This window comes from Bombina bombina, chromosome 2, assembly GCF_027579735.1.
Source record: "Bombina bombina isolate aBomBom1 chromosome 2, aBomBom1.pri, whole genome shotgun sequence".
Taxonomy (NCBI): Eukaryota; Metazoa; Chordata; class Amphibia; order Anura; family Bombinatoridae; genus Bombina; species Bombina bombina.
In genome coordinates, this window is record NC_069500.1 from 890,006,775 (window position 1) to 890,024,788 (window position 18,014).

The window sequence follows — 18,014 nt, forward strand, 5'->3', positions numbered from 1 at the left end:
CACCGCCAGGTGCGTTAGGGCTGGAGAACAACCGCTCAGCCACCTGTGCTAAACTAGGGCATGTAATTTTAAACAACTTTCCAATTTACTTTTATCACCAATTTTGCCTTGTTCTCTTGGTATTCTTAGTTGAAAGCTAAACCTAGGAGGTTCATATGCTAATTTCTTAGACCTTGAAGGCCGCCTCTAATCTAAATGCATTTTGATAGTTTTTCACCACTAGAGGGTATTAGTTCACGTGTTTCATATAGATAACATTGAGCTCATGCATGTGAATTTACCATGGAGACAGCTCTGATTGGCTAAAATGCAAGTCTGTCAAAAGAACTGAAATAAGGGGGCAGTCTGCTGAGGCTTAGATACAAGGTAATTAAAGAGGTAAAACGTGTATAATTATAACCGTGTTGGTTATGCAAAACTGGGGAATTGGTAATTAAGGGATGATCTATCTTTTTAAACAACAAAAATTCTGGTGTTAACTGTCCCTTTTAATGCTGGAGTGAGATACAATGTGATCAGTACCTACTAGTTTCTCTAAATCCTACATTTCTAAGTATTAGATACTTACTATAGGAGCCTTAATAACTAAAGTGTATGTGAAGATAGCTATATGGAGTAGAAAGTTAAATAATATAGTGCTAGTATGTACAGGGTGATTGTTTCCTATGTGCAGGGTCAATTTTGCTGGGTATCTATATTATCCGTTGTGTATTATAACATCATAGCAGGCAACATCACTATACAGATAAAGTTTCTATGTAGGTTGTCCTATACACTAATTTGTGTTAACACACATATGTCTATTTACACAGTGACAAAGGCTAGATAGTGTTGTAGGGATGAAAGCTGTCTCCTCGCTTAACATGTTGGCTTAGTGCTAAAGTATAGTTAGCAGGGCTGTAGGGGAATAATAAGTCTCCATTCAAGATGAGTGAGTGAAGCTGTAATCTTATCCTCTCATCTAGGTTCCAAGGTTCACTCTTTTACCCTATGCCACATGCGGATATAAAAAAAAAAGTCAGATTTCCTCTGGCAGTAAACATCCAGGGAGATATAGGCATAGGGGGTTAGCATGGGATATGTCATGCACCAGACATTTGGAGAAGGGTCAGTGGCTCTCAGGTTTAAATCAACATTTCAAAACTGCAAGATAATGGCAGACTGGATCATAGAATGTGTAGATCCTGGCACCAGGTTCCCCGGGTGTTTCGGTTCAGAGTCTGTTCCAGGCCCCCCTTTTGACCGGCCGCATCTCCAGGGTGCTCTGGACCAACCCCTCACCTGCAGTCAGTATTTCGGTGCCAGATCGCTTATGTGGCGAGATGTCTGTAGGGTTAGCACTTAGGGAGACAAATCCATCTGCGTCTGGTGGTGCGTCTGTGCAAACAGTCTCACTTGGGTCGGCGGTAAGATCTCCCCTACAACTCCCATTGATCGTGATCAGGAAACTTGTTGGTAGTGGGACTGATCTGTGGACTGTGACCTTGTCGCTCTGCTTGACTCTCAAGCTCAACACGAGGGAGATATAGTGATTTTCCATCTTGTGGGATATTCTTTGTAAGAGGGCTAAGATTTCTGACTCCATTATAAGTTAGTGTGGCCCTATGGTTTCCTGATTCTTCTCAGCAAGCACTTCTGGTTTTTGTTACATGGGAATTCCAAGATCATAATGCGTTGTAAAAGCAGCAGATTATAATCGCTCTACCCGGCTAAGTTTCTAACCGGGGGGGATGGAAATGTGACATAGGCCGCCGCCTTTAGTCTCACCCTGTTTGGTTCTTCTGGTTGCGGGAGCATAAGAGGAGTGGTATCACTTGACTCCAGAACTTTTCTTTAGTGTATATTTAGCACTGTAAGGCAGGATGAGGTTGCGTTAGTGAGATAATCTACAGATTATTTAGAGTATAGATGGAGCTACTGGTTTTTATGACTGATCATGGCTGAGGCTTAGACACGCCCCCCCCAAAAAAACATGCATGTTAAGCACATGACCCCTTGGAAAAAATCACTGGTTGATTAGGACAACTCCCACAGCTCTGTTAACAGACAGCAATATCCATTTATCAGAAAGCAAAAAAACGGAATAAGTTTCACTGTTTAAGGATTATTTGGATGTTTGTTTACATCACACAGTCATATATAGATGTGTATATATACACGTATAGATGGGCTAAAGTTAAGAGCACAGATCTGTAGAGTAAATGAGTCATAGCTTATGTGCAGGGAGGCAACTGGTGTCTTGCCTCATTGTTTACCATCCCACAGCCCTTGAACCAGGGGGTTGTATCATAAGACACAACATTAATGGTGAAAGTATATCTTTTTAAGGGATATTTAAACATCTGCATTTATTCAGTGCATTGCAAAAGATCTTCAGAAAATTAAAAAATTATTTAAAACTCTTCTTGTTAGAAAAATATGCACTGTTTTACTGTTCCAGGACATGGCCCTTGACAACTGTCTTGATTATTGTTTCTTACTGTGGCTGATTGGGTAGAGCTATCAACCAATCATTGTGCAACATATAGGAGTGTCAGATTTTTTCACTTTGTGGAATGCACTTCAGCACTTGTTTCACAAGTTTTCACACTTAAATTACAGTTAAAGCAAACTTTATATGAAAGCAAAATTTACAATTAAAATTAATTGAAAAGTTTTGATAATTATGTATAATCAAACATTTTATGGAAACGTACATGTAATGTCCCTTTAATGTGTAAATTCCCCACAGTCCTTAAATGTTAAAGTAGCTTTAGATGATCTTTTATTTGTACTTTAACTATATATCATCAAACAGCAACTTTGAGGAGTGTCAGTGCACGTGAAGACAGGAACTCTGCCAAAATCCCCCAGTCACAATATGCAAACAATTAAATCTCTACAGCACTTGGTACAGTTCTTCTCTTTTATTTCAATACAGACATAAAGTCAAGCGACGTTTCGAGTCTATTAACCCTTATTCATGGTATAGCATGAATAAGGGTTAATAGACCCAAAACGTTGCTTGACTATATGTCTGTATTGAAATAAAAGAGAACTGTACCAAGTGCTGTGGACATATACTTTTTTGCATATGTTTGTACTTTACCTGATACCTGTTTACATAAATGATTAAAAAAAGTTAGAAGTTTAAGATGCTGTTCTATTAAGACCTTGGTGTGAATACATTAGTATTAAACTTTTATTCTGTGTATTATTCTTTTTCTTTTTCTTCACCAATCAAACTTAACCTTTTTTTACATCTCTCCTTTTTCTTAGGATAAAAAGGATGATGTGTTTGTTGGTGTAAAGTCAACTGCCCTGAGATTTAATGAACAAACTAAACAGTGGCTGAGCGGTTTCAGTGTGGCAATGCTTGGTGGGCTGACATTAACAGGACTGAGTTGTGATCAGACCTTTCCCTATTACACTGCTGTTGTGCTCACTGGGGCTCATCTTTTTTATCAGGTAATATGTATAATACATTAACATTCTTTTGCAAGAAAGTGCTTGTATTTATATGATAGGTGAACAGTAAGGTCTTGTCTGCTGGGTTGATTTAGTGAAGGCTGTTTGTGTTTATTGTATAGCACACATTAGGTCAGGAATAACACAAGCTTAAAGAGATATTAATCTCTATCATACATAAGATTGAGTGCACAATGCAAGCCAGCGGCTTCTAAGTCTAATAAGATACTAGCATGTATTAACAGAGGCATTGATGCGAGGGATGAAAGCATAATTCTTTCGCTGTATAAATCCCTGCTAAGACCTTACCCCGAGTATGGAGTTCTGTTCTGGGGACCAATTTTTTTTTTAAAAGAAAGGACATTGCAGAATTAGAAAAAGTTTAGAGAAGGGGCACAAAACTAACAAGGGGAAACAAGGATTTAAACTATGAGGAGAGGTTAACCACTTTGGGTCTGTTTACTCTTTAAAAAAAAAAAAAAAAAAAGGTGCTTGAGAGGTGATATGATTACTTAGAAATATATTCAAGGCCTATATACAGAGTTGGTGAGAGCTATGTTTATTCCAAGACAATTGTTTGTGACAAGAGGTCACAATTTAAGGCTAGAAGAAAGATTTAATCTCCAGCAATTTACCTGTACGAGTAAATGGTGGAACGCCTTGCCTAAAGAGGTAGTGAATGCCAATACCATGGATACATTTAAAAATGGCTTCTATACATTTTAAATTAGTCATCTTTCTAATTGTGTCTATGTAAGCTCAATTGGCAGATTCTTTATTATAAATTAGTTGGGATCTGTATAGGTTAAACTCAATGGATTTCTGTCTTCTTTTAACCTCATCTACTATGAAAGAGCAGGGATACATGTTAATGTTCTCAAAGGTTTGGAGACGCTGACAGTTAATTCTTACCGATATATATTACCAAAAGCTGTTTTACCGAGGACCAGATTTTCTAAAATTCTCTGACGGCATCAGAACGAGGCTCCAATTGGAGCCTATGGAGGCGCGCTCTCATGAGCTGACAACTTGTAATACCAGTGCACATTAGCATGTGCTGGTATTACACAGTGGAGCACAAATATCGCTTTCATGAAAGCGATTAAGTACTCCACTTGTAATCTGGCCCTTAATAGGAAAACAAGCAAAAAAAGCAATTCAAGTCTAAATGAAAAAAATTTGACTCATTGCCTGCAATTATTTATTTTGGTTTAACTGTTTCAGGTACTACCCGTTTCATTTATTTATTTTTTTATTGCAAAAATAGTAAACATTTTTCTTAAATGATAAACATATTTATTTCAATTTAATGTTTATTTCTTTTTTTTTCTCAGATATATACTCTAAACATAGACAGCCCTGAAGACTGTTGGAAGAAGTTTATCGCCAACCGCAATGTGGGCTTATTGCTTTTTGTAGGTATTGTTCTTGGGAACTTGTGGAAAACACAAGACAAAGATGAATGCAAAGAAAACTGTTCATGACCACAGAGAGACTGCAATCTTTTGAACAGAAAACCTTAAATCACTATTTATATTCTTCACTGAGCAATACGGCTTGTTTGTATTTTAGATTAAAATGGACATTGTTGGAAATGTTGAAGCACAGATTATTAAAAACAGTACAATAAACCACAAAGACTCAAATACATCTTTCCTAATTCCTCAAACTGCTGCTGGAGGAACTTTATTCTATATATGGTGGGCATGCCCCAAAATAAAACCCTTCTGGAACTCTATCATACTATATATACACACAAAACACTCTAGGAACCCCCATAACCCCCGATCCTATCATTTCTTGTTTCATAGATACCCCAAACTCAAACCAAAACTACACACTAAACTGTTACAAATAATGATAAATAGTGCACACCAACTTATCCCATGAATGTGGAAAAAAGTAACAATTCCTACCCTAAAAATGTGGATTCATGAAACACAAACTAACCTTAAACTAGAAAGATATCACTACCTCATATCGAATATGCTTGACATGTACGCAGACATAATGTTCCTCTGGGAAACAGGACCCACCCAACTACCTTAGTATCCCACCCCCATATATAACACTAAAAGATAAGGCACCCTTACCTACCAACATAACAAAACCTGGCCAAAATCCACTGATTCTCCCCCCCCCCCACAGCCCGATGATATTACAAGGTGACATGATACCAATAATTTCATTCAGGAACTGTGCACATCTTCACGTTTGTTTTTTTTTAACATGGATTTTTATTTCTTTATAGTTTTATTTGTTTATTATAAAAGTTTTGGAAATTTGTAAAAAAAAAAAAAAAAAAAAAAAAAAATTAGCATAATGGGTTACAACCAGAATATGATAAAGGACTGTTAAATAAGCGGTAACAAACTTTAGAACTCTTTACAGTCTTATGATACAGGCAATAATTGGACATTTGCAGCCGATAAACCGCAAAACAAGAACTTTATGGTCCTCTACACCACTCTATGGGGTAGATTTATTAAATGTCTGGTGGACATGATCAGCATTTAGCATTGCACAAGCATTCTTGTGAAATGCTTGTGCAATGCTGCCCCCTGCACATCCAAGGCCAATCGCTAGCAGGGGGTGTCAATCATCCCGATCGTATTCGATCGGGATGATTGCAATCCGCCACTTCATGTTAACTTAAAGGGACATTCACTAAATAAATAATAGATAGAATGATGCTTTCAATGAAAATATTAGTCTGATAATAACATGTAGATGTATTTATTTCTCTTGTTAAGTGTAGTCAGTCCACGGGTCATCCATTACTTATGGAATATATCTCTTCCTAACAGGAAGCTGCAAGAGGAACACCCAAGCAGAGCTGCTATATAGCTCCTCCCCTCACATGTCATATTCAGTCATTCTCTTGCAGCCTAACTAAAGATAGGTCGCTGTGAGAGGTCTGTGGTGTTTTTTAACTTAGTTTATTTCTTCAATCAAAAGTTTGTTATTTTAAATGGCACCGGAGTGTGCTGTTTGTTCTCAGGCAGCATTAGAAGAAGAATCTGCCTGCGTTTTCTATGATCTTAGCAGACGTAACTAAGATCCACTGGCTGTTCTCATCTGAGGAGTGAGGTAACTTCAGAAAAGGGGAATAGCATGCAGGGCCCCCCTGCAAAAGAGGTATGTGCAGTAAATTATTTTTCTGAGGAATGGAATTGACTGAGAAAATACTGCTGATACCAATGTAACGTAAGTTCAGCCTTAAATGCAGTGATAGTGACTGGTATTAGGCTGATGAGTGTGTGTACACTGAATGTATTTTTCTAAGGAATGGAATTGACTCTGAAAATACTGTTAATACTGAAGTAATGTATGAGCCTTAACTGCAGTAAAAGCGACTGGTAGCAGGCTTATTAATAACACTTCATAACTTTTAAAATGTATGTTTAAAACGTTTACTGGCATGTTAATCGTTTTTTGTGAGGTACTTGGTGATAAAACTTATTGGGGCATGATTTTTACCACATGGCCATCTTTGTTTTCTGCATAGAAACAGTTATCTGAGCTTCCCCACTGTTGTAATATGAGTGGGAGGGGCCTATTTTAGCGCAGTAAAAATTCAGTCACAATCTGTCTACTTCATCCTCCATGATCCAGATCGTCTCTAGAGAGCTCAGGGGTCTTCAAAATTCATTTTGAGGGAGGTAATCAGTCACAGCAGACCTGTGACAGTGTGTTTTGACTGTGATAAAAACGTTAATTATTAAATTGTTATCCGTTTTTGGGTATTAAGGGGTTAATCATCCATTTGCTGGTGGGTGCAATCCTTTGCTAACTTAATACATTTACTGTGAAAAATTGGTTGCTATAACTATTTTGGTTCATTGTTATTTCAACTGTGACAGTTTTTTGTGCTTCTTAAAGGCACAGTAGCGTTTTTTATATTGCTTGTAAATTTATTTAGAAAAGTATTTCCAAGCTTGCTAGTCTCATTGCTAGTCTGTTTAAACATGTCTGACACAGATGAATCTCTTTGTTCACTATGTTTAAAGGCCAATGTGGAACCCAATAGAAATTTGTGTACTAATTGCATTGATGTTACTTTAAATAAAAGTCAATCTTTACATGTAAAGAAATTATCACCAGACAACGAGGGGGAAGTTATGCCGACTAACTCTCCTCACGTGTCAGTACCTTCGCCTCCCGCTCAGGAGGTGCGTGATTTTGTGGCGCCAAGTACATCAGGGAGGCCCTTACAAATCACTTTGCAAGACATGGCTACTGTTATGACAGAAGTATTATCTAAATTGCCAGAATTAAGAGGCAAGCGCGATAGCTCTGGGTTAAGGACAGAGCGCGCGGATGAGGTGAGAGCCATGTCAGATACTGCGTCACAGTTTGCAGAACGTGAAGACGGAGAGCTTCATTCTGTGGGTGACGGATCTGATCCAGGGAGACTGGATTCAGAGATTTCTAATTTTAAATTTAAGCTTGAGAACCTCCGCATATTGCTAGGGGAGGTATTAGCGGCTCTGAATGATTGTAACACGGTTGCAATTCCAGAAAAATTATGTAGGTTGGATAGATACTATGCGGTACCGGTGTGTACTGACGTGTTTCCTATACCTAAAAGGCTTACAGAGATTATTAGCAAGGAGTGGGATAGACCTGGTGTGCCTTTTTCCCCTCCTTCCATATTTAGGAAAATGTTTCCTATAGACGCCACCACACGAGACTTATGGCAGACGGTCCCTAAGGTGGAGGGAGCAGTTTCTACTTTAGCTAAGCGTACCACTATCCCGGTGGAGGATAGTTGTGCCTTTTCAGATCCAATGGATAAGAAATTAGAGGGTTACCTTAAGAAAATGTTTGTTCAACAAGGTTTTATCTTACAGCCCCTTGCATGCATTGCGCCTGTCACTGCTGCGGCGGCATTCTGGTTTGAGTCTCTGAAAGAGGCCATTCGCACAGCTCCATTGGATGAAATTATGAACAAGCTTAAAGCACTTAAGCTAGCTAACGCATTTGTTTCTGATGCCGTCGTACATTTAACCAAACTTACGGCTAAGAACTCCGGATTCGCCATCCAAGCGCGCAGAGCGCTATGGCTTAAATCCTGGTCAGCTGACGTGACTTCTAAATCTAAATTGCTTAATATTCCTTTCAAAGGGCAGACCTTATTCGGGCCTGGCTTGAAAGAAATTATCGCTGACATTACGGGAGGTAAGGGCCATGCTCTACCTCAGGACAGGGCCAAATCAAAGGCCAAACAGTCTAATTTTCGTGCCTTTCTTAACCTCAAGGCAGGAGCAGCATCAACTTCCTCCGCTCCAAAATAGGAAGGAGCTGTTGCTCGTTACAGACAAGGCTGGAAAACTAACCAGTCCTGGAACAAGGGCAAGCAGGCCAGAAAACCTGCTGCTGCCCCTAAGACAGCATGAAGAGAGGGCCCCCTATCCGGAAACGGATCTAGTGGGGGGCAGACTTTCTCTCTTCGGCCAGGCTTGGGCAAGAGATGTCCAGGATCCCTGGGCGTTGGAGATCATATCTCAGGGATATCTCCTGGACTTCAAAACTTCTCCTCCACGAGGGAGATTTCATCTTTCAAGGTTATCAGCAAACCAAATAAAGAAAGATGCCTACCTTCACATACCGATTCACAAGGATCATTATCGGTATCTAAGATTTGCTTTCCTAGACAGGCATTACCAGTTTGTAGCTCTTCCCTTCGGATTAGCTACGGCTCCAAGAATCTTTACAAAAGTTCTGGGCTCACTTCTGGCGGTACTAAGACCGCGAGGCATTGCGGTGACTCCGTACCTAGACGACATTCTGTTTCAAACTGCCAAGTCTCATACAGAGATAGTTCTGGCATTTCTGAGGTCGCATGGGTGGAAGGTGAACGTGGAAAAGAGTTCTCTATCACCACTTACAAGGGTTCCCTTTCTAGGGACTCTTATAGACTCTGTAGAGATGAAAATTTACCTGACAGAGGCCAGGTTATCAAAACTTCTAAATGCTTGCCGTGTCCTTCATTCCATTCCACACCCGTCAGTAGCTCAGTGCATGGAAGTAATCGGCTTAATGGTAGCGGCAATGGACATAGTACCATTTGCGCGCCTGCATCTCAGACCGCTGCAATTGTGCATGCTAAGTCAGTGGAACGGGGATTACTCAGATTTGTCCCCCCTGCTAAATCTGGATCAAGAGACCAGAGATTCTCTTCTATGGTGGCTTTCTCGGCCACATCTGTCCAAAGGGATGACCTTTCGCAGGCCAGATTGGACGATTGTAACAACAGACGCCAGCCTTCTAGGCTGGGGCGCTGTTTGGAACTCCCTGAAGGCTCAGGGACTATGGACTCAGGAGGAGAAACTCCTCCCAATAAATATTCTGGAATTAAGAGCAATATTCAATGCTCTCCTAGCTTGGCCTCAGTTAGCAACTCTGAGGTTCATCAGATTTCAGTCGGACAACATCATGACTGTGGCTTACATCAACCATCAAGGGGGAACCAGAAGTTCCCTAGCGATGTTGGAAGTCTCAAAGATAATTCGCTGGGCAGAGTCTCACTCTTGCCACCTGTCAGCGATTTACATCCCAGGTGTGGAGAACTGGGAGGCGGATTTTCTAAGTCGCCAGACTTTTCATCCGGGGGAGTGGGAACTTCATCCGGAGGTCTTTGCTCAACTGATTCATCGTTGGGGCAAACCAGATCTGGATCTCATGGCGTCTCGCCAGAACGCCAAGCTTCCTTGTTACGGATCCAGGTCCAGGGACCCGAGAGCGGTGCTGATAGATGCTCTGACAGCCCCTTGGGTCTTCAACATGGCTTATGTGTTTCCACCATTCCCGATGCTTCCTCGTTTGATTGCCAAGATCAAACAGGAGAGAGCATCAGTGATTCTGATAGCGCCTGCGTGGCCACGCAGGACCTGGTATGCAGACCTAGTGGACATGTCGTCCTGTCCACCGTGGTCTCTGCCTCTGAGACGGGACCTTCTAATTCAGGGTCCTTTCAACCATCCAAATCTAATTTCTCTGAGGCTGACTGCATGGAGATTGAACGCTTGATTCTATCAAAGCGTGGCTTCTCAGAGTCGGTTATTGATACCTTAATACAGGCTAGGAAGCCTGTTACCAGAAAAATTTACCATAAGATATGGCGTAAATATTTATATTGGTGCGAATCCAAGAGTTACTCATGGAGTAAGGTTAGGATTCCTAGGATATTGTCCTTTCTACAAGAGGGTTTAGAAAAGGGCTTATCTGCTAGTTCGTTAAAGGGACAGATTTCTGCTCTGTATATTCTTCTACACAAACGTCTGGCTGAAGTTCCAGACGTTCAGGCTTTAGCTAGGATTAAGCCTGTGTTTAAGACTGTTGCTCCGCCGTGGAGCTTAAACTTAGTTCTTAACGTTCTTCAAGGCGTTCCATTTGAACCCCTTCATTCCATTGATATCAAGCTGTTATCCTGGAAGGTTCTGTTTTTGATGGCTATTTCCTCGGCTCGAAGAGTCTCTGAGTAATCTGCCTTACATTGTGATTCTCCTTATCTGATTTTTCATTCAGACAAGGTAGTTCTGCGTACTAAACCTGGGTTCTTACCTAAGGTAGTTACTAACAGGAATATCAATCAAGAGATTGTTGTTCCATCACTGTGTCCTAACCCTTGTTCAAAGAAGGAACGACTTTTACATAATCTGGACATAGTCCGTGCCCTGAAGTTCTATTTGCAGGCAACTAAAGATTTTCGTCAAACTTCTTCCCTGTTTGTCGTTTACTCTGGACAGAGAAGAGGTCAAAAGGCTTCGGCTACCTCTCTCTCTTTTTGGCTTCGTAGCATAATACGTTTAGCCTATGAGACTGCTGGACAGCAGCCTCCTGAAAGGATTACAGCTCATTCTACTAGAGCTGTGGCTTCCACCTGGGCCTTTAAAAATGAGGCCTCTGTTGAACAGGTTTGCAAGGCTGCAACTTGGTCTTCACTTCACACTTTTTCAAAATTTTACAAATTTGACACTTTTGCTTCTTCGGAGGCTATTTTTGGGAGAAAGGTACTACAGGCAGTGGTTCCTTCTGTTTAATGTTCCTGCCTTGTCCCTCCCTTCATCCGTGTACTTTAGCTTTGGTATTGGTATTCCATAAGTAATGGATGACCCGTGGACTGAACACACTTAACAAGAGAAAACATAATTTATGCTTACCTGATAAATTTATTTCTCTTGTAGTGTAGTCAGTCCACGGCCCGCCCTGTCTTTAAGGCAGATCTAAATTTTAATTAAACTCCAGTCACCACTGCACCCTATGGTTTCTCCTTTCTCGTCTGCTTTTGGTCGAATGACTGAATATGACATGTGAGGGGAGGAGCTATATAGCAGCTCTGCTTGGGTGATCCTCTTGCAGCTTCCTGTTAGGAAGAGATATATTCCATAAGTAATGGATGACCCGTGGACTGACTACACTACAAGAGAAATAAATTTATCAGGTAAGCATAAAACATAATTTATGCTTACCTGATAAATTCCTTTCTCCTGTAGTGTAGTCAGTCCACGGGTCATCCATTACTTATGGAATATTTCTCTTCCTAACAGGAAACTGCAAGAGAATTACCCAGCAGAGCTTGCTATATAGCTCCTCCCCTCACCTATCATAGTCAGTCATTCGACCAAAGCAGACGAGAAAGGAGGAACCATAGGGTACAGTGGTGACTGGAGTTTAATTAAAATTTAGACCTGCCGTAAAAACAGGGCGGGCCGTGGACTGACTACACTACAGGAGAAAACATAATTTATGCTTACCTGATAAATTTATTTCTCTTGTAGTGTAGTCAGTCCACGGGTCATCCATTACTTATGGAATACCAATACCAAAGCTAAAGTACACGGATGAAGGGAGGGACAAGGCAGGAACATTAAACAGAAGGAACCACTGCCTGAAGTACCTTTCTCCCAAAAATAGCCTCCGACGAAGCAAAAGTGTCAAATTTGTAAAATTTTTAAAAAGTGTGAAGCGAAGACCAAGTCGCAGCCTTGCAAATCTGTTCAACAGAGGCCTCATTTTTAAAGGCCCAGGTGGAAGCCACAGCTCTAGTAGAATGAGCTGTAATCCTTTCAGGAGGCTGCTGTCCAGCAGTCTCATAGGCTAAGCGTATTATGCTACGAAGCCAAAAAGAGAGAGGTAGCCGAAGCCTTTTGACCTCTCCTCTGTCCAGAGTAAATGACAAACAGGGAAGAAGTTTGACGAAAATCCTTAGTTGCCTGCAAATAGAATTTCAGGGCACGGACTACGTCCAGATTATGCAAAAGTCGTTCCTTCTTTGAAGAAGGGTTAGGACACAGAGATGGAACAACAATCTCTTGATTGATATTCCTGTTAGTAACTACCTTAGGTAAGAACCCAGGTTTAGTACGCAGGACTACCTTGTCTGAATGAAAAATCAGATAAGGAGAATCACAATGTAAGGCAGATAACTCAGAGACTCTTCGAGCCGAGGAAATAGCCATCAAAAACAGAACTTTCCAAGATAACAACTTGATATCAATGGAATGAAGGGGTTCAAATGGAACGCCTTGAAGAACATTAAGAACTAAGTTTAAGCTCCACGGCGGAGCAACAGACTTAAACACAGGCTTAATCCTAGTTAAAGCCTGACAGAAAGCCTGAACGTCTGGAACTTCAGCCAGACGTTTGTGTAGAAGAATAGACAGAGCAGAAATCTGTCCCTTTAACGAACTAGTAGATAAGCCCTTTTCTAAACCCTCTTGTAGAAAGGACAATATCCTAGGAATCCTAACCTTATTCCATGAGTAACTCTTGGATTCGCACCAACGTAAATATGTACGCCATATTTTATGGTAAATTTTTCTGGTAACAGGCTTCCTAGCCTGTATTAAGGTATCAATAACCGACTCTGAGAAGCCACGCTTTGATAGAATCAAGCGTTCAATCTCCATGCAGTCAGCCTCAGAGAAATTAGATTTGGATGTTTGAAAGGACCCTGAATTAGAAGGTCCTGTCTCAGAGGCAGAGACCACGGTGGACAGGACGACATGTCCACTAGGTCTGCATACCAGGTCCTGCGTGGCCACGCAGGCGCTTGATGTTGTCCGACTGAAATCTGATGAACCTCAGAGTTGCTAACTGAGGCCAAGCTAGGAGAGCATTGAATATTGCTCTTAACTCCAGAATATTTATTGGGAGGAGTTTCTCCTCCTGAGTCCATAATCCCTGAGCTTTCAGGGAATTCCAGACTGCTCCCCAGCCTAGAAGGCTGGCGTCTGTTGTTACAATCGTCCAATCTGGCCTGCGAAAGGTCATCCCCTTGGACAGATGTGGCCGAGAAAGCCACCATAGAAGAGAATCTCTGGTCCTTTGATCCAGATTTAGTAGGGGGGACAAATCTGAGTAATCCCCGTTCCACTGACTTAGCATGCACAATTGCAGCGGTCTGAGATGCAGGCGCGCAAATGGTACTATGTCCATTGCCGCTACCATTAAGCCGATTACTTCCATGCACTGAGCTACTGACGGGTGTGGAATGGAGTGAAGGACACGGCAAGCATTTAGAAGTTTTAATAACCTGGCCTCTGTCAGGTAAATTTTCATCTCTACAGAATCTATAAGAGTCCCTAGAAAGGGAACTCTTGTAAGTGGTAATAGAGAACTCTTTTCCACGTTCACCTTCCACCCATGCGACCTCAGAAATGCCAGAACTATCTCTGTATGAGACTTGGCAGTTTGAAAACTTGACGCTTGTATCAGAATGTCGTCTAGGTACGGAGTCACCGCTATGCCTCGCGGTCTTAGTACCGCCAGAAGTGATCCTAGAATTTTTGTAAAGATTCTTGGGGCCGTAGCTAATCCGAAGGGAAGAGCTACAAACTGGTAATGCCTGTCTAGGAAGGCAAATCTCAGATACCGGTAATGGTCCTTGTGAATCGGTATGTGAAGGTAAGCATTCTTTAAGTCCACCGTGGTCATGTACTGACCCTCTTGGATCATGGGAAGGATGGTTCGAATAGTTTCCATTTTGAATGATGGAACCCTTAGAAATTTGTTTACGATTTTTAAGTCCAAGATTGGTCTGAAGGTTCCCTCTTTTTTTGGGAACCACAAATAGATTTGAATAGAATCCCTGCCCGTGTTCCGTCCGCGGAACTGGGTGGATTACCCCCATTAGTAAGAGGTCTTGTACACAGCGTAGAAACGCCTCTTTCTTTGTTTGGTTTGCTGATAACCTTGAAAGATGAAATCTCCCCCGTGGAGGAGAAGTTTTGAAGTCCAGGAGATATCCCCGAGATATGATCTCCAACGCCCAGGGATCCTGGACATCTCTTGCCCAAGCCTGGGCGAAGAGAGAAAGTCTGCCCCCCACTAGATCCGTTTCCGGATAGGGGGCCCTCTCTTCATGCTGTCTTGGGGGCAGCAGCAGGTTTCTTGGCCTGCTTGCCCCTGTTCCAGGACTGGTTAACTTTCCAGCCCTGCCTGTAACGAGCAACAGCTCCTTCCTGTTTTGGAGCGGAGGAAGTTGATGCTGCTCCTGCCTTGAAGTTACGAAAGACACGAAAATTAGACTGTTTGGCCTTTGATTTGGCCCTGTCCTGAGGTAGAGCATGGCCCTTACCTCCCGTAATGTCAGCAATAATTTCTTTCAAGCCGGGCCCGAATAAGGTCTGCCCTTTGAAAGGAATATTAAGCAATTTGGATTTAGAAGTCACGTCAGCTGACCAGGATTTAAGCCACAGCGCTCTGCGCGATTGAATGGCGAATCCGGAGTTCTTAGCCGTAAGTTTGGTTAAGTGTACGACGGCATCAGAAACAAATGAGTTAGCTAGCTTAAGGGTTTTAAGCTTGTTCATAATTTCATCCAATGGAGCTGTGCGAATGGTCTCTTCCAGAGACTCAAACCAGAATGCCGCCGCAGCAGTAACAGGCGCAATGCATGCAAGGGGTTGTAATATAAAACCTTGTTGAACAAACATTTTCTTAAGGTAACCCTCTAACTTTTTATCCATTGGATCTGAAAAAGCACAGCTATCCTCCACCGGGATAGTGGTGCGCTTAGCCAAAGTAGAAACTGCTCCCTCCACCTTAGGGACCGTCTGCCATAAGTCCCGTGTGGTGGCGTCTATAGGAAACATTTTTCTAAATATAGGTGGTGGTGAAAAGGGCACACCGGGTCTATCCCACTCCTTGTTAACAATTTCTGTAAGCCTTTTAGGTATAGGAAAAGTGTCAGTACACACCGGTACCGCAAAATATTTATCCAGCCTACATACTTTCTCTGGAATTGCAACTGTGTTACAATCATTCAGAGCCGCTAATACCTCCCCTAGCAATACGCGGAGGTTCTCAAGCTTAAATTTAAAATTTGAAATTTCTGAATCCAGTTTACCCGGATCAGACCCGTCACCCACAGAATGAAGCTCTCCGTCCTCATGTTCTGCAAATTGTGACGCAGTATCAGACATGGCTCTACCATTATCAGCGCGCTCTGTTCTAACTCCAGAGTGATCACGCTTACCTCTTAATTCTGGCAATTTAGATAGTACTTCTGTCATAACAGTAGCCATGTCTTGCAAAGTGATTTGTATGGGCCGCCCTGATGTACTTGGCGCCACAATATCACGCACCTCCTGAGCGGGAGGCGAAGGTACTGACACGTGAGGAGAGTTAGTCGGCATAACTTCCCCCTCGTTGTCTGGTGATAATTTCTTAACATATAAAGTTTGACTTATTTAAAGTGACATCTATACATTGAGTGCACAAATTTCTATTGGGCTCCACATTGGCCTTTAAACATAGTGAACAAAGAGATTCATCTGAGTCAGACATGTTTAAACAAAACTAGCAATGAGACTAGCAAACTTGGAAATATTTTTCAAAATTAATTTACAAGCAATATAAAAAACGTTACTGTGCCTTTAAGAAGCACAGAAAAACTAACACAGTTGAAATAACAATGATCAAAAATAGTTATAGCAACCAAATTTTCACAGTAAATGTATTAAGTTAGCAAAGGATTGCACCCACCAGCAAATGGATGATTAACCCCTTAGTACCCAAAAACGGATAACAATTATATAATTGACGTTTTTCTCACAGTCAAATACACTGTCACAGGACTACTGTGACTGATTACCTCCCTCAAAATGGATTTTGAAGACCCCTGAGCTCTCTAGAGACGATCTGGATCATGGAGGATGAAGTAGACAGATTGTGACTGAATTTTTACTGTGTAAAAAAGCGCTAAAATAGACCCCTCCCACTCATATTACAACAGTGGGGAAGCTCAGAAACTGTTTCTATGCAGAAAACAAAAATGGCCATGTGGTAAAAATCATGCCCTAATAAGTTTTATCACCAAGTACCTCACAAAAACGATTAACAAGCCAGTAAAACGTTTTAAACATACATTTAAAAGTTATGTATTATTATTTACAAGCCTGCTACCAGTCGCTTTTACTGCAGTTAAGGCTCAAACATTATTTCAGTATTTTCAGAGTCAATTCCATTCCTTAGAAAATACATTCAGTGCACACACACTCATCAGCCTAATACCAGTCGCTATCGCGGCATTTAAGGCTGAACTTACTTTACAATGGCATCAGCAGTATTTTCTCAGTCAATTCCATTCCCCAGAAAATAAATTACTGCGCATACCTCATTTGTTGCAGGGAAGCCCTGCATGCTATTCCCCTTCTCTGAAAGTACCTCACGCCTCAGATGAGAAACAGCCAGTGGATCTTAGTTAGACCATAGAAAGAAACCCAGGCAGATTCTTCTTCTAATGCTGCCTGAGAATAAACAGCACACTCCGGTGCCATTTAAAAATAACAAACTTTTGATTGTAGAAATAAACTAAGTTAAAAAAAACACCACAGATCTCTCACAGCTTCCTACTAGTTAGGCTGCAAGAGAATGACTGACTATGATAGGTGAGGAGCTATATAGCAAGCTCTGCTGGGTAATTCTCTTGCAGTTTCCTGTTAGGAAGAGAAATATTCCATAAGTAATGGATGACCCGTGGACTGACTACACTTAACAGGAGAAATTATGTTTTTTTAACATTTCATTAGCTGTTAAAATATTGATAAAATATGTGTAAAATTTTAGTGTCTGTAAAACAATGGGAGCTGCCATGTTGTAACTTAGGTTACCTTCTCTGCTGTGGCCAATTAGGGACAGTTATAAATAGGTCACTAGAGTGTGCAGCCAATGACTTTGTGGAATATAACAGTGTTCTGCACTTCCTTTTCTAACAGAAACTAAAAAGCTCACAATTTCAGAAAGGAATTACAGGAAAATGGGACAAAATAAATATTGAAAGTATATAGCAGAGGATTTTTTTATATATACTATTTATCATTTTATATTACTATCTCAAAGTATTTAATGTCCCTTTAACGCTCGTGTGGAAACAGCAGCATACGCTGCTTGATAAAAGTACCCTTATATCTGAATCGTGAGTAACGATTGTATTAATGCTACAGACATCATTTCTTTTTACCCATGTATGCAACAGGTTGCAATAAAAAATATTTCCTTTAAAAAAAAGAAGCTCTCCCTAAGCAGATTTTACTAGGAGTAATTTTGCTAATAATAAT

General features: G+C 41.1%; 1 protein-coding gene across 2 annotated transcripts in view; it reads left to right on the top strand.

Annotated features, from left to right (window-relative positions):
- Nucleotides 1-5,185, top strand: part of COQ2 (coenzyme Q2, polyprenyltransferase) — a 170,155-nt gene extending 164,970 nt beyond the window's left edge. For both annotated transcript variants that reach the window (XM_053703237.1, XM_053703238.1), the window contains exons 7-8: nucleotides 3,259-3,447; nucleotides 4,782-5,185. In XM_053703237.1, the coding sequence (XP_053559212.1) occupies nucleotides 3,259-3,447; nucleotides 4,782-4,931 (339 nt within the window). In that variant the 3' untranslated portion in view covers nucleotides 4,932-5,185. The remainder of the gene's footprint in view (nucleotides 1-3,258; nucleotides 3,448-4,781) is intronic.
- The last annotated feature ends 12,829 nt before the right edge of the window (nucleotides 5,186-18,014 follow it).